Source organism: Coptis chinensis, chromosome 7, assembly GCF_015680905.1.
Source record: "Coptis chinensis isolate HL-2020 chromosome 7, ASM1568090v1, whole genome shotgun sequence".
Taxonomy (NCBI): domain Eukaryota; kingdom Viridiplantae; phylum Streptophyta; class Magnoliopsida; order Ranunculales; family Ranunculaceae; genus Coptis; species Coptis chinensis.
Window position 1 is genome coordinate 53,583,814 of NC_141462.1, and position 20,419 is coordinate 53,604,232.

Genomic DNA, 20,419 nt, shown 5'->3' on the forward strand with positions numbered 1-20,419 from the left:
AGTCCCTTAATGTGATCTGCACCCTAACAATCTTTGACATGAATTTGATGGCGGTATGGCGATCTCCACATACTCTCAAATTCTTGAACACACGCAATTGAAGAACCACCACTTAAATTGAGTATGCCAAAAGCAACAAGAAGCTTCACTTTGTGGATCGCACAAAACCTCTTCCTTCTCTTCTTGATCAACATCTTGCAGAACAAAATCAATATTGGGAAGATAACCTGCAAGTCTCATTTTATCACCCAACTCCTCTAGGAATTTGTAGATTTTATCACTCTGTTCATTTCTCTTATCACCTGCTGAATTCCTAGAGTGCCACGTCAATTTCCTAAACACACCCAATTTGTACTTATATAGTGTCCACTTTTTCCTAAACTCTTCCACCGATAGAAGTTTAAAAACTTAGAAATTAATACGTATTCTATATTCTTCATCTCCAATTCACCCAGTTTACAATAAATATTCATCACATTCATCTTTATCCCTCTCTTCCTCCATGTCCATCATGAAGCGTTGGACACCAAAACTAGTTCAAAAAAGATTTTTGAATGAAATCTTTGATGGAGAGACCTGCAATCCATGTAAAGATAGAATACAAAATATTACCAATGATCTCATACAACATGGTCCTATTTCTGAAAAACAAATAAATAATTGGTTCAAAAACAAGAGAACTAATTTGAAAAGAAAACAAAAAGATATGGGCACATGCCCAGAAGAACCAAACAAGCGAAGTATGTATGCTTTTATAGACCGAATTCTAAAGCTTGGAAGTAAACTCTACCTTATGTTGTCCATGAACTGAAATTAGTAGCCCTGTCTATTTTGAAGATTAAACAAATTGTTTTTGCATTTATTGGGTTGCAGACTCCTGTTTTGATCAAGTAATTTTTTTTTTTTGTGTACAACAACGAAGGAAAAGGATGGAAAAAAGACGAAAATAAATCCATCTGGCAAGATTAATCCAAAAAAAAAGAAGAGGTATGATCAAAATATCACATAATTTACCTTTTAGTTTATTATTTGTGACTGATTAAAATTTTTAAACAATTATTACTAAAGAAAGAGATAGAGAACGACGGTTTAAACGAAGTCAAATATTAAGAAATAAGAGACTTGGTATTTCTCCAAATCAGTTCCATTCATATCAACTGGATGATGTTGATATAAATGACGACGATTACCTCTCACAGATTAGTGGGACTGATTCTGAAGATGACGATGTCAATGATTTGAATCTAGGAGTGCCACGTATTTGTGATTTAGAAGTTTCACATACAAGTAAGTGTTTTGACACTAAATTATACCGTATTGCTATTTTAGTGTATGCAATAAAATAATCTAATAATTGTTTTGCAGGAAGTTGTTTTGAGCCTTTAGATATTGGTTGTCCAACTTCAATATGTTCTCATTGTGGAGCTATTGTCTGGTATGAAGAAAGGAATGATATGAGCAAAAAACCTATGAATCCTAGATTCTCAATATGTTGTTAGAACGGCAAGGTTCAATTGCCTCTTCTAAAAGAAACTCCTGAATTTTTGAGAAATCTATTGGATTGCAAAGGTGGACAGAAATCTTCAAATTACATGGAAAACATCAGCATCTACAACTCCATGTTTGCGTTCACATCCACTGGTGGTGCAGTACAGAGTTCAATTAACGATGGAAATGGGCCCTTTGTTTATAAAATAAAAGGACAAAATCACCATAAAATAGGAACTTTGCTTCCACCAGAAGGAGTGCGTCCAAGGTTTGCACAGTTGTACATACATGATACTGAAAATGAAGTCTCACACAGGTTGAACTCACTCAAGAAGAAAAATTGTAAAGAAGAGGGCAAGAGACGAGTTAGATCCTAGCATTGTTCGAGGACTGATAGATATGTTGAATGTTACCAACAAACTCACTGAGACTTACAGAATGGCAAGGGATAGATTTAAAGAATGTCATGTAGTAGACATCAGCATAAAACTGATTAATAGAAGACAAAAAGATGGAAGACTTTATAATTTACCATCATCAACAGAGGTTGCTGGTTTAATTGTTGGTAATGGTGATGAATTTAATGAGCATAGAGATGTTATTGTGGACAAGAAAGGATTTGGATTGAAGAGAATCAATGAATTACTTCCAAGTTTCATGGCAATGCAATATCCACTTTTGTTCCCCCATGCTGAAGATGGATATAGAATTGACATTCCATATAGAAACAATAAAGTAGTTAGAAAAAGAAAAAATATTAGCATAAGAGAATTTTATGCTTTTAGATTGCAACTGAGACACAATGAAGGCCAAACTGTGGTTCATGAAAAGAAGTTGAGACAACAGTTTTGTGGAGATTCTTATACAGCTTCGTAGTACCAATTCCAGCTTGAAAATAGAAAGTTTGCATACAATGATAAAACTATCGTCTTTCATCAGTTAATCGGTTCTCGAAAGAAGGAACAAGACCCGATCCTCACGTGTCGGTGTATCTCTCGAGTCCAATCTACACAGCTATGTTACACTTAAGTACATTGCCAATAAATAATTCTAACAGAAACTGGATCCTATGTTTGTAACATTTAAAATATCAAACAGGATACAAAAGAGTACATACACTAGAGGGGCTAAAAGAATGATTCAACAAACCAAAAACACCAACTTCAATTATTTTTTATTTTATTTTTTCGAATTTTTAGCTATGTAAAGCAAGCAATGAAAGTTGGAATGAGTACACTATAAGAAGTTGTTAGGATAGTGATTTCCAAAAAGATGGCCTAGCTGACCACTTGAACATACAAACTACAAAGTTATTTCAATAAAAGAAACTATCGTGATCAATCAACTAAGTGAGGAAGAAGGTGCCCCAGTATAGCATATAATGATGAAGAACAAATATAACAGGCATACCCACATATGATTTAGGATGACCAAAAACAAAAATGTGAATCCTCAGGTTTTAGATGTTTAAAATTATATCTTCTATAATTACAAAGCTATTATAGTTTAAGTAGCTCAATTGTTTACATATCAGAGCATCATCTTGAGTTTTGCTTGAAACACTCATCACCAAAAAAGTAAGAAAATAAATCATAGAATAGCAGAGTCATAAATAAAGATAGATTTAAAACTGAGAAAAAGGACTATAAAAATATTGTATTAAAATCAAATAGCAACAGATGCAATTGGGAATAAAATTGGTGCCTAACAGTATAAAAAGAGTATGGTAATTTCACAAACGAATATATAACTACTAATGTGTCTACAACCACAACCACACTAAGTATTCATAGTCCACATAGCACCAAGTTAAGAAATCAAGTATACAGGATGCATATATTGTGACAAAAAATTAAGTAACATGCACTTTAAACTAAATTTTTTACATACTATGTTCGCAAAAAATATCCTACAATAAAAAGCACCCAAAAGCTATAGCATCAATATAGAAAAACAATACATGGCAGATTACTGAGAATGATACCTCAACAAGGAAGTAGTAGTGCATAAGGCACATCACCTATTTCTGTGATGTCTCAATAACCAAATGACTAGCAAATAAGAAACATTCAAATGTTAGAAGATATATACAATACACTTGGCGGTTTCAGCAGATCTTTGTTTAGAAAGGAAACAAAAGATATGAATGTGTTCAAAACATGTGTTACTGAAGATATTAACAATCAAAGAAAACAAGAAAAAGCATATGAGGTACCCGTTTTTGTAAACTCGGAATCTTTGGGCTTCCCCGGCAAGACCAAACTTTGCACGCTTAAAAACAAATCACCGAAATTTAAACTATAATTCACGAAAACTTAAACACACCTAAATGTCGACTACTCAACCTAGAGATCTCCTAAAATGCCTATCAAAGAAATCACCTTAGCCTATATTGCGTAACGGGTTTAGGTGTACAATAAAGTCACCTATAGACACGCTAAAACCAACGAAAGATTTCTATGACAGATATGTGAGGAGTCTAGGAGATTGTTGTGCCATATAAAATCTATACAGAAACAACTAAGAAATACAACTATTTTAAGTTTACTTGGAAACAAACAAAGAGAAGTGCACTCTTACCAAAGTAAAATTTGATTGGATGTTGAAAGGACAATTCACGGGCATGACCAAATTGTGTATCGCAAAACCAAGATGTGCACCTCAAATCTAAAAGATATAAGAATCCATATACTTGAGCGAATGATGTGATAGCAAAAGCATAGAGCACCAATCGAGGAAAAGACAATTTATTTAGTCATCCGGGCAGTGGTAAACATGTATATGAACTAATTTGATAGAATCCACAATTCAAATTTAGTGTCAAGAATGTTGGAGTAAATCAAATGCCATCGACTTGAAGACAAGTTTCTTTGATTCCATTATGTCCCTCCAGAATCCCAAATTCTTTTAATAGGTTCCTACAGATATCAAGTCACATACACAAGACATTGCACAGACCCACCAAGAAACCTGTAAAAGAAATAAATGAATAAAAAATAAATGTCCGTTTAGTGGGTGTAATTCTCGAGTTCATAATGCTAGGTAAACACTTATGTGTGCATACTTGCATCTAAGCTTTCGCTTCAGTAACAAGCAAAGCGGGGGACCTTCTCAACAAAATTAATCAAGAAGCCGAATTCTTGCTTCATAATACATTCCAAGATATCTAACAGACAAAGTACATGTAAGAGAGCCGAACCATAAGTCTAATTATGTTATTAATAGAAATTTGCTTCTATATCTCCATTTTGTGCCAAACACAATAAGTGGTATCATATTGGTCGGTGATCACAACTCACTAGAAAGAATAATGATAATGTCATACCATACCCCCCAAGTATACCATTCAAAATAATATACTACAAAACAAAAATGTCTGGACCACTTTTCAACCTGGCCGTCTCTTATAAACAATAGGGTAGCCAGATAGGATAGTACATTAAAGAACAAAGTATTATACCTAATATTTGTTTGATATGCCTATATAGTTTCTCTTAATAAGTAAAGATGCAAATGTTGCTAAATGCAAATGGAAAGGTGGTTGAGATAACCACGGTAATACAAGTTAGAAAGTTCATAATGGGAGGGGGCATCAAAACACTAATCCTCTTAGTGCACCCAAAAGTACAACACAGAGTAGTGGGTGAATTCACTATACAAATTTTAAATTATTTACAGCTTGCCACTTCATGAGGCTGTTACAATTTTTCAATACAGAGGAGGTTATGGCCCCTTATTGATGCACCATAATCTGTGAGTGCTTTGGACTTTAATTACAATTTGGCTAATGGATCACTTCTAATATTTGGCTTTTGGCCTTTTGTAGATTATTTCTGTGATTGTGCCATGGTCAGTCTTTACAGATTGTGCCAGTTCCATCGTCTAAAGGATCTTTGAAGGTTATGCTCTTACATGGGAATTTGAATATTTGGGTCTATGAGGCGAAAAACCTACCCAACATGGATATGTTTCATAAGACCTTAACCACAAACAAAATTGAAGGGCATGTATCAAAGGTAAACAGTGATCCCTATGTCACTGTTTGAGTGGCCAATGCTGTCGTCAGCAGAACTTACGTTATTAGTAATAACGATAACCCAGTTTGGACACAACATTTTAGTGGTCCTGTTGCGCATCACGCTGTAGAAGCACATTTTGTTGTTAAGGACAGTGATATTGTGGGGTCCCAAGTTATTGGAGTTGTGGCAATCACAGTAGAAAATATAATATCAGGAAACAAAATTGAAGGATCTTTTCAAATCCTTAATATGTCAAACAAGAAGCCATGTAACCCTGGAGCTGTATTGAAGATATCTATTCAATACATACCAATTGAGAGACTGACTGCCAGGAGTTCTAGGTACATACTTCCCTCAGCCAAGGAGGGAAGCTAACATTATACCAAGATGCCAATGTTCCTGACGGTTGCCTTCCAGCTTTGAAGCTCGAAGGTGGGGTACCTTATGAGTACGGGAAATGTTGGTATGACATATTCAATGTAATTAGTCAAGCCCGGCGCTTGATTTATATTACTGGTTGGACAGTGTACCACAAAGTCTGATTAGTTCGAGATGTTGCTTCTGGATTAGATGTCATTATAGAGGATTTTCTCAAGTTGAAGTCGCAGGAAGGTGTGAGGGTGCTGCTTTTGATATGGGAAGATCCTACTTCAAGAAGTATCTTGGGTTTGGATTCATGATTGTAGCCGAACTTCACTGCCTGAGGAAGATCTCCTAGACTAGCAAGGAAGTATACGGTCTAATTCCCAGGCCTACATAAGGACTTCTTCTACCAAAAGAATCCTATTTATACTTAATTTCCTAAACAAACCTATCTAATAAGAATTCTATTAATACTAAACTTCTAATGACATAAGAAAACCTAAACAAACCTATATATATAAAAAACCAACGATCCTCCTAACACAAAACAAAAAACAAAGGTAAACTTTCAGTTTTTTTTAGTCTGATTTACATTAGTTTTACATATATAACTGAGTTCTTTTTCTTTTTTTCATTGCATACAATAGAAGATATTCAATCAAAGCTTCAGAAAGAGTTAACAAAAATGGATAAGGTAAACTATTTTTTTTTCCAGTATCTTATTTAATAATTTTGTTGATTTCTCTTTTATGATTCAACTGATGATAAATTAATAATAATAATAATGATATTAAAGTTTAAACACATGAGATATTAGCGTAAGCGTGTAACGGTTTATTTTTTATTATTCTTTTAATTCAAAATTATATTGAACTATATTGAACTTAAGACATGTATTAGTGTAACAACCACTCACTATTAACTGTTCCTGGAACCCCTCTTACCCCTCCTCTTTATAATTCTTCTCAATATTGTGAAATCAGTGGGACTGTGGAAGAGACAAGTCTCGGGTTGAAGCTATTGAGTCAATCAATCCAACACGACAATTATTGATGAAATTATATGAAATATAAGAGCAGACCTAAGGAGAACATATCAACTTTCAAATCATTCATATGCTTTAAAATTTATTTCAAGGGGGAAAGGTGTGTGTGTGTATAAGGTACGGTATAGTATATATATGTAACTAGAGTATAAGAAATGCATGTTTTTATATCAAAATTACGTAATGCTGGAACAAAGTTTAGTGGTATATATATACCTGCACCTATTCACTATAGCCCACTTTGACACACATTTGGTATCCTCCCACAAAGCCTACAAAATAGTAAAAGATCCATCAATAAAACAAAACCTAAAATTTGCATGTTCTAAAAATACCAAATTACTATATGCCCTGACAATGGTGATACTGCATATTTCTGTATAATATAAACTAATGTAATTTTTAAAATGCAGCTCATGGAGTATGAAACCAAACACAAAATTTCACTCAAGACAGCGTTGAGGGAAATTCTAATCAAGGAAAAAATTCAGGGAGAACCAGTTTACATATCAAAGATTGAAAACAACCAATAGGCTGTAGATGTCATAATAGATTTGCCGATAATGAGAGAAATCTTCAAAAATCCGAATGATCCTATAAGCCAATCATTTCCGGGGACGTATCAAACTAAGAAAGTGGACTCATAAAATGCAGCATTAGGAAACGCTATCCGCTTTCTACAACAGGTATACAAATTTGAGGTTTTAGACGTCAACCACAAAGAAGTCATTACTAAACGTGAAGAGCTACATGAAGCAAATACTAGAGAAAAACAATTTCATTAATATATTGAAAACTTGAGAAAAGAAAATGCCTATTTGAAGTCAATAAATGAAGCATTGCTTATAGGAGGACCAAATTGGGATATGGACTACCTAAGCATCCCAAATAATCCATCAGATTTGGATGAGGATTAACGTAGTGTTTTTCAAGCTGAATTCTATATTGGATGAGGATTAGCACAGTGTTAGATCCATCAAATTTATGTTTTTGTTTTTTCAATTTGAATTATATATAGTTCATCATAACTTAATGAAATATTTATTTTAGGACATAAACAGAGTCGTTCAAAAATTTCTTTTGATGACATTAAGAACCTGTTTTGGCTTGACTCCCACTACTAAAAAAAGGGCTTATAAGCTCAGCTAAAAGGTGAGATGTTAGAGTTTTTATCTCGGTTTTCTAGGAAAAAACAACCGAGGTAAAATCCACCGAGGTAATAGAGTTCTACAAAACCGAGATAATAAGCTACTAAATTATCTCAGAAGTCTGACATCTTATCTAAATATATTATCTCGGTTTTCTAAATAAAACCGATATTATATAGAATAAAACCGAGATAAATTGTTGATTGAAACCAATTAGTATTTATTGAAACCGAGATAATATCAAAAAATAACCGTGATAAATTCTTTTGGAAAAGGAGATTGTTGGACAACTTTTTATCTCACCCTTTGTCATTTTTTGTTGGTATTGCTTATAATAATTAACCAGAAAATAAAACACATCCCCAAACCACCACATTCCCTTTCATATTCATAAACATCAACACCAATTAACAAAAGCAACCCAACATAAATAAATTCTTTGAAGAACTTATTTCATTAAGATAAGAAAGAACAATGTCGAACATGAACATAACTTTCAAAAAGTACTAGTGATCAGTCAATTATTTATAGAAACTCAAATATTGTATCAATTACTATTCTTCGAACTATAATAAGACATTTTTTAACCTTTCTCTATATATGCAGGAAAGGAGACAGATGGTTCCTGCTGAATTTCCTACTCAAAAAAAATTTGAGAATCCACAACTCCCAAGGTATATATTCACGTCGGTCATCAGCTGTGAAAAGTTATAGGCTCCAAGACTCTCTTCATCAACTTTAGTAAGTGGAGACGAATATCCAAGATGGTCCTGATCCATAAGAGAAACATCATTTCTAACAAACTCATCCTCACACTAACTTCCGAAAGAATGACCAATGTTTATGCTCAATCCAGTTCCATCATTGTACAAATGGACTTATGCTAGAGGAGTCTTGATCAATCTTTCCTTTGAAAATATATCGACAGAAATCCCGAGGGAATCGGTCATTGATGTCAATAAGAATATCTCCACGCAGCAACCGAGGACTCAACTTGAGGTGCATCTTTAGTGGAGGCCCCCACTGAAACGAATTATTTGATTGCTCAAGAATCATTACTATGTGTGTCCTTTGGAAGCTATGTATCTCACCCTAATGAAGCTCGTAGGATAGATGTAGGGTCCTCACATTGCTTAGAAGTTACTTCTAAGCAATAGAACCACACAAATAAGAGAGAATATAAACAAAAGAAGAATGGCAAAAAAAATGAAGGGTTGAACAAGTATAAAAATGTTGCAATAGTGACCTTACCAGAAACTTTGGCAAACCGTGTCCCGTTATACGAATCTCCATCTTTCTTAAACCAATCGACCTAAGAGCGAAAAACGTTGTTAATAAATAGACACTTTTGTGCATTTAAAATAATATAATAGAGATAGGAATTGCAGAAATAACATTTGTCTTCACGTAGACGATGAGGCACCATTGACTCTCAGCTTGACTTTAAGTCATAGTTCAAAGTCAACAATATAGTTAACTAATTGCAATTCTTGAGCCCATTTTAAAACTGATCAACCTCCGGTCGAACCTAAAGCCAGAAATAAAAACTGGGATGTTTTCCATGAAAATAAGAACATCACTGTATACATTCCACCCGAAGTTTGGACAATTACCAAGAACCTCTTGCGGTTCCTTTTGCGATTACCGCAGCGGATTTACTGATTTGGGCTCCCAACCAAATATACCTTCCTATAATCATATAATTGAACAACAGCTTGAGTCCTAAGAAGGTAAGTTTAAAACCATTGTAGTTGCTATTAACGATGAGAAGAATTACCCGATAGAGCTCGTCAAAAGAAAGCCAAAACATGATCCGCAATATCTATTTTTGCTAGTTACGTGGTTGGTCGTAGAAGAATCTGGCGACATCAAGAGCTACATTACCCCGAAAGTTGAAACAATTTATACATGAATGAGGCACACATACTATATAAGTAAGTTGGTCATTTAAACCTGTAGGTGTGGAATGCAAAGTCCACAAACAAAGTCTTGTAGTAACATACCTACACCACTATACAAATCGGCCTCTTACTACTCATTTGCCTATTACTATCACGTTCACAAAAAAATCACAATAAAATTGGAAAAGGAAATAAAAGGTACACCTGTTAGCAATGCACACCAAAGTCTTCAATCTTATTCAAAGGAATAGTCGATACTCAAACAGGTTCACCGGAGGCTTGTACCCTTCGGGGATAAGTCCTAAAAGCACCAATTTCAATTTTCCCAGCAGAAAACAGTCCTCGGGTTGGATCAATAACAACAGCTAAAAATGGTTCCCGAAATTGCCGATTAAGCATCCGAAATCGAAACATCAATACCAGACAACCAACACCCATATCCCAGATGCGAATGATACCAACCCACAACATTCTCCAGTCGCCCGGCCTAACATAAAAAACAAGTATGTATCTTAAGATTAACCAAATGAGGAAAAGGCAAACAAGTAGTAATCTTTTAATTGGCAAAATATATATATATATATATATATACCTGTTTATTAGTCTGTGAATAATCAACCATATACTCATAAGCATCAACTTGAGCATTAACTCTAGTTTCAGTCCCTTCAACAGGTAAAGCAAAAGCATCCATAACAATAATAGCTTCCCCATCCGTTTTCCCTTGCATTAAACCCATTATCTCAATATTCCCACCAGATCTCGCATGAACAACCATCTTTAACAAAGCAAGTGCCGATATTTTGACACGTTTGAAATAATGTGGGTCATTTGTCCACGGTTTTTCTTTCTGGAATTTGGTCTGGGCTGATTCGTCGTAGTGGTATATTCGTCGTAGGGAGAAAGCCAGCTCCTGGTACATATGCACAAACAACCTTCAAAACACAAGCGACTTATTAGGAAAAAGTTCAGATATATACATACCTATTGTAGTATAGTATCAAGAGAATCCTCACCCAGTAAATAATTTGTGCATCATGTCCTCGTTCTTTTCATTGTTTAACGTCTTTGCAGCAGTATCTCGTTGTTGATCAAGTGAGTTTGAAACTTTTATGAGTAATGTGACAAGTTGCAGACCCACCAAAGAAGCAACCTAACCATAGACACTTGGAGGAGAGCTGCAATGGTTGCACAGGACGTAGATTTATCCTCTTCCTCAAAATCAGAAATAACAAAAAGCAAACAATTCTTGTCAGCTCCTTTAGTTTCCTCTGTTAGATGGTAAACTACAACACAGCAGCTAAAGTGATTTATTTGTTAATTTTTCTAAAAACAAGTACGATATCCTTTTCATTGACCAGAAAAAAAAAAAGGTGTACCATCATGAATTCGGAATAACTTCCAAAAGTCATAATCGCGGCAGGGATTCCTACTTTCAAGTCAGTAACTGAATCACCTAATGCAGCAATCAGTCCCACAGCCTGCAAAATGTGTCATTTCAACTCATCAACTGAAGCACCTATTTCAGCACACCGAGAGGATTAAAAGTAACAGAAGTGTGTAATACTGTAAAAAAAACTTTCCAGAGTGTGTAATACTGAATGCAAAACCCTCAAGCTGTATAGACAATGTTTTTTTTTAATAAGATAAATAAACAGAGTATGCACTTGAAGTTCTTGATTGCTTTCGTGGTTGTGTTTGAGAACCAAGCTCACCAGTTCCATAAGACTAACCATTGGGTATCTGATATTATTGCTTTAGCTAGAAATATATGGTTTTAACACTATACAACACCTCAAAACCAGCATCAAATGGTAGACGTGAGGACAGTTCTTGGTCACTGCCACCAAAATAATGACCGGAGCTGAAATTTACCAACACATATTTATGTTAATAAGAAAAAGAATCATTTTAGCAGCCAAATACCTTAGAACGAAAACAAAATTAAAATCATGAGCCAATGTCAATAAAGAATAATATGTACCATGAGGTAGGAATCAAGAAACTTACATCACTAGCATTTACACCAAAGATAAATGACTTTGAGAAGGACATGATGTGGTTCAATCGGTAATTTTAACAAAGTCGCACAATGCTAGTTGCACCGAAAATTGTGGCTCGAGTGTGAACAACCCTAGCCAAAGAAAACCAAAATAAGTCGACAATCAACCATACAATGCCATAAATGGACTTTGAAGCCAAAAGTTGAAATGAAATATCGGTGGCATGAAGCGATTCTAAACTAAAGTGCCATGCTTAACTAACCGATCATAATTAAGCCTCTATGGATAGTATGTCGCGAACAATATGATGAGACTTTAGAAAGAGAAAAAAGATAAAGTTGGACAAAGCAAACAAGGTTCAGTGGGTTTTACTTACGTCTTCTCATAACTCGGGGGATTTGAATATAAGATTTTTCTATGTTTGAGTATACTTTTCTTGCATTTGGTCATTTAGTTCGGTACTTGGTTTCTTACATTTGGTGTAGGCCAATACTCCATGCCTCTCAAGCGGTTTCGTGATCCATAAACATGCACCAGCTCTACGCTCATCTTGTATAAGCTCAAAAGCACCTAGACAAATTAGGAGCAAACGTATCCACAAATCCAGTTATCACCAATTCAACTCTTTTATAGAGATAGGGATGAAAATATTGAAATGGGTAATTAATATCGAACTCTGCACATGAGCATCACCCACAAATTCTTTATGCAACTGTACTTTTTCCCAAATATAAGTAACACCAATTGTTAGATAGGAGGGTAACAGCCTGGTTAAGACCAACAACGCTACATCTGCCTATGGCATCTGAGATTCTTTTCTTTTTCTCGAATACCATGAATTACAGAAATACAAGCATCACCAAAATGTCAAGAGACCAAAGAAAAATGGAAAATTAGTTTAGATCATTTTATTATTCAACTTATAAAGATGATTTGGGAGGAGAAGGGGATCAAAGTAGGGTAAAAATTAACGCCTATCAAGACAAATGTGTAGCATAGCTCTAGTCTGTAAAATCTGTTGGTATGTATTTGAAAAGTAGATGAAAAAAATGAGAGCACATGCCATAACAATGTCATTATAGCATATGTAAACAATTGAAGTACGCATCTTGAGTTTCAAAAAAAGGTCATATGTAAACATTTCTGGTATCCAACAAAGAAAGATACGACAGATGGAGTAATTAGATCGTGTGAAATTCAAACAATTACAAAACAGAGGCTTGTCGCTAGCAACAGATAAGAAGCAGAAGAGATACTATTATTTACACAATAGCATGCGGATTATGCTGAACCAGAATTCAATTCCTACAAGCTGAATACAAATTTAAAATGAAAAGCGAACGAGTTGACCAGAAACTGATTTCACTCGTAAAAAGGCATTTCTTGACGTTTGTACAGAAGAAGTGATCTCGTAAATAACACCACACCACCTATGGTATTACCATACCAAGGAACAACGATCGCAAAGAAAAAGTACAAGTATGCATTCATAAGTGAATAGCAACTAAGCAAAATAAAAGAAAACACACCTTTGGAGCCGAGAGTATATAAGGTCCGGAAGCATCGGATAAAGTCCCGGCGGGCAGCCATGTTTATAATCACACCCCCTTCACGCCATGTTTATAAAGCTTCGATTTGATCTATGATTCTGATTTGTATTCCTTGCTTGAAAGACAATGCTACAAGACTAATTCCTCTTATTTATCCAAAGTGCATAGGAAGCTAATCTTTGATACAATTACAAAAATTCTAGATGAAAAAGAAGCAATTACCACCTTGGAAGGCGGTTTCTTGCATAAATCCCACAACAACAGAAAGCTTTCGTTTCGCAAATATGGTCGAGTTCTCAAGAATACGAGAGCCATCTTTGGCGTAAGACTTGTCCAAGTCATCCGTGGTGTGCTTAAAAGGATTTGGCCGATGAAACCATCAATGGATGGGAAGATTGTGCAATACAGACATTGGAGGTGGTATTAGACATTGAACGCTCGATATTCAAGAATAATCAATTAATCATTGACAGCTTGGGATATTTGAGGTTTCCCAAGCTTGGGATATTATTTAAGGTTTCACATCTAAATATCCCCAAATGGATTTCAATGTCCAAGTGGAAAGGTAAAATAAAAGTCTACGAGTGGGTATTTCAGAAAAGGGACAATAGTAGCAGGCAAAATAATCAATTGTTAGACACTGTATCCAGTTCAATTATGATGTTCACTGAAGGCTGATACAACTTCACCTTCAATCATTTAAATTGATAAAGTTTGAAAGAAGAGGTAAATGACACAATAAAAAAAGAAAATACATGAACACAAAACCTTACTTTGTCAGTCAAATCAACAGCCATGGCCTCTCCGTATCTTTGAATGAGATCATTAAAATGGCGTTGAACGATTTTAGGCTAGAAAGAAAAGATTACTGCATATCATTATAGAAGCACTGTGTTGGAAATACTACAACATTCATATAACAAAAAAAATAAAGAGTCACATACTGTTTATTCATGATTGACGATTTTTGATCCGGTGGCTTGTAGCTCAAATCCACGATTTGCTCCCAAAGAAGTGGAATTGATCCTCGAACCTGAAACACAGATTCTCAAAGATCCGTTATGAAGAGAGGAACTTATCTATCCAAGAAAAAGACAATGGAAATCTAGTATATCTTACATTGCAAATGACCCGCATATGTAAAGAAAGTTTGGAGCAATTTCTCATGTGTGAGGTATGGACAGCTTTATGTGAGGTATGGACAGCTTTATCCCAAAAAAATTCTGAAGTCACCAATGCTTAAGGTGGAACTGTTAGATAGTATACATGTAGTTACCGGATTGTCGGGTTGAATGAAAGAAATTGTGATCGACTATGAGACTGTTGCAATAGACTATACCAACAGACCTGTTTCCAAAATGGTTTCCTTGCCCTTCCTTCTGCTAACTTCCCATTGCAAGGCGGTAGATATCAAAAGCCGCACACCATCGAGGCTGCGGTTTGACACAATATACTGACCTGATTTAATCTGAACCTAATAAGTGAAAATATTCTCATACTAGTTGCGTCTACTTTAAAATCTTGCTTAAAGGACTCACTTTAATGTAAGGTCTGTTTCATCTGAATAATACAACCCGATGTTGATTCCACTGTCCTTAACAGGGCTCATAAAGTAAGCCTCATCTCTTTTCTGCAAAAGCGATTACTCGCTTCTTATTCAAATAATTGTCCAATCAAACTACAGGAACGATTGAATTTAAGTGCACACGAATCTGAGATATAAACCTAGACTTTTGTCTCCCCCTCTTATGAAAGGGAATTAAACCATGAAGTATGAAGTGGAAGTAAGGAGGCCTTTTTCCACAAATACAAAAGTTCTTACTTCTTGACAAGATGAAAGCCTCAAAATCCCATTGCAGGCCATAAACTTCATAGACATTACTCGGAAAACGGGGAAACCAAGATAAGTGCCAACCTCCTTGCGAGAAGTTATTACAAGTAAATATGTTCCTGTACAAAAAATATTATTAAAAAGTTCTTTTTTCAACTGACTTCACCAATATGACCAGGCACATATCACCCCATCCATCTTACTAGCATAATAGCATAAAGAATCTAAAGTAACAATATGGCAGAGAGATTGCATTAATGTAAGACGATAAGAACTATAATAGCACACTAGCCTAGTAGTCTCCCATTATACTATTGCAATTTTTCCAGTGGACTACAAGATAAAAAATTAACTAATATAAGGAGTCCATCCAAACTTACCAGCCAGTAGTCTAATTGTTCCAACCACACCATAAATTATAAAAACTTTAGTAGTCCACTGGAAAGCACAGCTCATCCATGTAGTTTTTCTCTAGGACCTTCTTGTACTGGTCCTCTGACAAGGACTTGCATTGCTTCCTGATACGAACACGGACCTGGGAAAATCAAACATCATGTGATCAGAATATAGTATATATAGAGATATCACTAAAGAATTAGGGAAAAGAAAGTATCGCGGTATTTCTACTTGGAAATTGAGTCTGGTCAGAACCTTTATTTGTCCATGCATGTGGGTTGATGTTTAATCAGCCATGACTAGTTGCCTCGTAAATACAGATTATGCCGCTTATTCACTTCTCTGTCTAACAAATAAAATACAGTTTGAAGTGATCAAATGAACTATTACGAATCTCAGTGACGAGGGTACCAACATCGACTAATGAGCTGGTCAAGAAGCTTCCAAGCGCAGAGTGAAATCAAACTAGCATGACTCCAGTTGCAAGGGTGCGTGCCGACTGGAAGGTCATTGAAGAAATAAAAGGCCTTCAACTTCTATTGCCTAAACCTTGATCATTTCCAACTTCAGATATTCTGACAACAGAAATACTAAATGTTGTGTAACTTATTGTATGATGGTCTTGGTCTACCAGTGCAACTATTGTATTATGGAGGGCAACTCGTTAACAAGCTTATCGATAGCACTATTTGTTCTAATACTACAGGCCTGGATCTATTCTTAACTCCGATGGGTTATTCGAAAACTGCGAGTTCAAATACCAAGGAAAAGGCACAGACGAACTGGAAATAGAATGAATGATTCTTATTTTAAATAATGAAGACAATCCAGCCGGTGGAATAAGTTCAATTCTGGTTAATCGGAAGAATCTGTTTGGTCTCATACTCTCATCAGCTATTTGTGTGCAATCACGTTACCTTAAATAATAACACTAGCTTGATATAGTCATAGATACAAGAAAAAAGCTTGCTATGTACAATAAGGCCTTATCTGAAAAAAGATAAGAGTAATACCTGCTCAAAAGCAAATCAAGTTGAGGCAGCAGGACGACCAGAACCTCCTCAGATCCAATTTGTTTTAACAAGGAATGAATAGCTGATGTAAAAACTGCAAATCAGTTTATAAAGGTTAGGCACTAACTTATTTATACATGAATTTTCAAAAATCTGACTAGTTTTGAACACTATATAATCTCCTAGCTTAATCTAAGATAATTTTAGTACCTGAAAACCCAGAAGAGTTGTTAAACTGCTGAGTTGAAATGGGTAGTGGAACTTGAATTATTTCTGGAGAGTCGTGCGAGAGGTGAAGAGGGCAAAATACACGGATAGTGGAGAGCGCGCGAGATAGCTGGATTAAAAATACACGAATTGAAGAGATATATAGTGGAGATCGAAATAGATAGTTAGCGAGATAGTTGGGATTAAAAATAAACGAACAGATAGCAAAGAGCGAGATACTTGGGATTAGAATGGCAGTTGCCATTATCATGAGTTCGTGAATGATATCGATATTCCTGATCGAGATAAAGAGTACTGTAGAGCGGGAGTTCAATTTTTTTTGGACTTCTATTTTTTTTTAGGATTTCTGTTTTCTTTAATTTATTCCGAGATATTTAGTATAATAGCTATTATATCATTTTAGTGCCGAGATATTTGGTATAATAGCTATTATATCATTTGAGTGTCGAGATATTTGGTTTAATATCAATTATATCAGTTCAATGTGAGATAAATTAAATTTCCTATTATATCAGTGAGATAAATGAAATTTCCTATTATATCAGTTCCTATCCACCAGTGGTAAAATCCATATATTTTATCTCGGTTAAGTAAGAGGTGAGATAACAGATTTATACTCATAGTTAGTACCTAAATTACAGGACATATTATCTCATTTACAGGACATATTATCTCTCTTATCAGCAGAACCGAGATAAGGCTAATTTTAGAACCGAGATAAAAACCCTTTTTTTTAGTAGTGTCCACCTAAGGTCATCTGAAACAAAACCTTTTGCTCCTCACGTGTTAGCCTACCCCCATATGTATGACCCCCTAAGTCGGGTCTTGGGGGGTGGTTGTGTGACCACCATTCAAACACTCACCTTCCACTTATCATCACGACCAGGCAAGTAAATCCCCCTAAGCAAGAAGGGACAATCACACTTCTTTGCGCCACCCTTTATCTTTCTTTTCTTTTTCTCATGTTGATCCTTCACTATTTTCTTATGCCTTTCAAAGTTCACGTCATAGTCAATACTTATTCCGATTTGATTTCCTTCTTTCCAATTTCCAGAACAGCCGTAAAAAGGATGTACACGCGGCTAATAATGCGGCCGACACGGTTAAGTGGACCAATAAATATGTTCCTACTGTTTCTTATATAGTTATATCATCAGCAAAAAAAAAAGTAGGTAACATTCGAAACTGACGGTTTCATCAGCTTTTTACCACCTCTCAAAAGTCAAAACTCCCTAATCCTAGATTCCATCTCCAAAAAAAATTTGTATCAAACTTTTACAATCAATGGATTCTTTCAATAGATACACCTCTCAAAACTACGCACCATCAGCACCCATGTTACCCGATAATTACGGACAAGAACCACTTTCTCCTCCAACCCTAATTGCAGAGTAACATAGTATACTATATATGTCCTCAATAAAGCCTTTTAAACTGACAGACCCCAAAGAATACAACTTCTTAGTTAATAAAAGTGATAGAGACTCTTGAGCACAAACTGTGGATAATTGAATATTCTAGGATCATTCTCTTTTACTAATGGTATGTCCTTTACATTAATTCTTTAACTAGAGGTGTATCCAGAAGCAAAATTATGATCCCTCAAATTTAGTGCTTCTAACCTCAATAATGCAACTCTCTTTTCCAATCATTTGCATTTTGTTGCCATAACATAATATACAAGTATATTACACAACCGCGACAATTCAACAAAAATATTCTAACAAGTGTACCAGTCAAATAACTGAGGCCAAAAAAAGAATGCTCAACATTACTCAATTATATACTTTTCTAGAACATACAATGCAAATTAAACCCTAATTAAGAAATTATAATCAAGAAAACAAATTAATAATGCGAAAAAAGATACTAACCTGTGCAATCATTCTGTGTGAAACCTTTCTTAAGTAGCCTAGATCCAGAAACCCCTAACACTGAATCCATCGGCGAACTGACCACGCAACATTTATCTCCTAGATGTAGAAAGAGTTGCTCAGATGCCCATATGACGTCTGGGAATTGAACCTACAATAAACTACAACTTCACGCTAGATGTCAAACACCTTTGCTCGCTAAAACATTCTCAACTGCTTTGTCTGTCTCCATGGTAACATCATCATCTTGACTACTAATATTCTTCTCATAAACTTTCAAATCTGGATCTTGATTAAAAACTGCTGGGGTGGAAGTATTCTTGGTTAAATCTTTGTCAATATCATAAACCCTTGAAAAGTGATCACTATTGTTTTGTTCCTCTGCCATTGAATCAAGAAACGTCCAAGATTTTGAAGTGTGAGTAACATTCACATAATCAGATACATATCTTACCATGAAGATTGGAGCAATTTAGTATGAAAGGAAGCTGCATGGGAAAAAGAGGTAGCAATTTAAATTTGAATTGAATTTGAGATACAGTACCCGCTTAAAACATATGCTATAATTTGTTGGGCCCAGGCCCAACAGTAATAGTATACTTATAGGTTTCTAAACCCAATAGCTTCTACCTAATTAAAAAAAAAATCTAATTTAAAATAAGGTGATTTAGCTTTAGGTTGTCCTAATAATATGGGTATTTGCATTGGACCCAAAGTTTTATGTTTCTTAGCTTTAGGTAACCCTATCGTTAGTTAACGATTCATTTACCAAGTTTGACCGTCTATTGTGGTGTGTCTGGTGTTATGCCCTTTCAAAATGCAACAACTACCCCTCACACGTTTTGCACGTGCCCACACCATAAAACTCAAATCCAAATTTCAAAATACCCGGCACGTGTCATAATCCATGCTCCTAATAGAGTGGAGGCTGCAAAAAAGGAGAAGCTCGCTGTTCCAAAATATCAAAATTTAAGAGATATACAAAACTAAAAACCTACGAAAAGTGAACTTCCAATCACTTAGTAAAACATAATCTATTAACCTAAAAAAAAACAATTTAACTACACATATCGAAAAACCAGGTAGCCTATTTTCTTCCTCTTCTTTATTATTTACAATTATTTATTGACTTCATTTTATTATGTATATTGCAGATAATGGCGTATGAAAATTACAGCTTATGTTAAAAAAAAAATACTAAAGGAAATTCTAGAAGCAGGACTTAACATTCAACAAGATCCGATCTACAACACAGAATTAGAGAGCGGACGATTCAAAAGCACTGTAACATTAAAGGTACCAAAATACTTATTCTTTAACAGTGAAGACGTCATAGTTAAAGAAATTGATGGAAGCCCAACATATTATGTTGCAAAAGTAGAGGATTCAGCAGCTTTTCACGCAATTAGGGGTGTAATACGGGGCGGGCCGGGTCAACTACTGGTCAAATAGTGATGGGCCGGGGCGGTCTAGGGGATACAAATCTAGTGGTCCCCGACGGGCCGGGGCGGTGCGGGTTGAAGTGTCATGTCTTAGTACCATCACCCGACTTCGTTGGGT

General features: G+C 35.3%; 2 protein-coding genes and 1 long non-coding RNA gene across 7 annotated transcripts; 1 reads left to right on the forward strand and 2 right to left on the reverse strand.

Moving 5' to 3' along the window:
• Positions 1 to 1,887: 1,887 nt before the first annotated feature.
• LOC147487946 (uncharacterized) lies at positions 1,888 to 2,364 on the forward strand. The gene has a single exon (XM_086574210.1). The coding sequence runs from the start codon at positions 1,888 to 1,890 to the stop codon at positions 2,362 to 2,364; it is 477 nt and encodes a 158-aa protein (XP_086430336.1).
• Positions 2,365 to 10,029: 7,665 nt separating this feature from the next.
• On the reverse strand, positions 10,030 to 12,045 carry LOC147487947 (COP9 signalosome complex subunit 5b-like). Of its 5 annotated transcripts, XM_086571440.1 has the most exons (6): positions 11,975 to 12,045; positions 11,759 to 11,828; positions 11,344 to 11,445; positions 10,981 to 11,179; positions 10,557 to 10,899; positions 10,030 to 10,451 (listed from the first exon to the last, which is right to left on the reverse strand). In XM_086571440.1, exons 4-6 carry the CDS (start codon positions 11,001 to 11,003, stop codon positions 10,356 to 10,358), a joined length of 462 nt encoding a protein of 153 aa, XP_086427566.1. In that variant the 5' UTR covers positions 11,004 to 11,179; positions 11,344 to 11,445; positions 11,759 to 11,828; positions 11,975 to 12,045; the 3' UTR covers positions 10,030 to 10,355. The 5 variants fall into 5 exon arrangements, 1 of the variants encoding a protein (XP_086427566.1); XR_015201378.1 differs by lacking the exon at positions 10,030 to 10,451 and having other exon boundaries at positions 10,588 to 10,899; positions 10,981 to 11,142; XR_015201375.1 differs by lacking the exon at positions 10,030 to 10,451 and having other exon boundaries at positions 10,588 to 10,899; positions 10,981 to 11,175.
• A 3,074-nt stretch (positions 12,046 to 15,119) lies between these two features.
• LOC147487948 (uncharacterized) lies at positions 15,120 to 15,782 on the reverse strand. The gene is made up of 3 exons (XR_015201607.1): positions 15,729 to 15,782; positions 15,340 to 15,467; positions 15,120 to 15,147 (listed from the first exon to the last, which is right to left on the reverse strand). It is a non-coding gene; the product is annotated as an uncharacterized LOC147487948 (long non-coding RNA).
• Positions 15,783 to 20,419: the final 4,637 nt, after the last annotated feature.

Excerpts from the sequence above, each read along its gene's own strand:
- LOC147487946 (XM_086574210.1), top strand. The coding sequence starts at position 1,888 with ATGTTGAATGTTACCAACAAACTCACTGAGACTTACAGAATGGCAAGG.
- LOC147487947 (XM_086571440.1), bottom strand. The coding sequence starts at position 11,003 with ATGATGCACAAATTATTTACTGG. Across the intron at positions 10,900-10,980 it reads ATGCACAAATTATTTACTGG|GTTGTTTGTGCATATGTACC; the intron begins GTGAGGATTCTC and ends TGTGTTTTGAAG. Across the intron at positions 10,452-10,556 it reads ATTCACAGACTAATAAACAG|GCCGGGCGACTGGAGAATGT; the intron begins GTATATATATAT and ends TTTTTATGTTAG.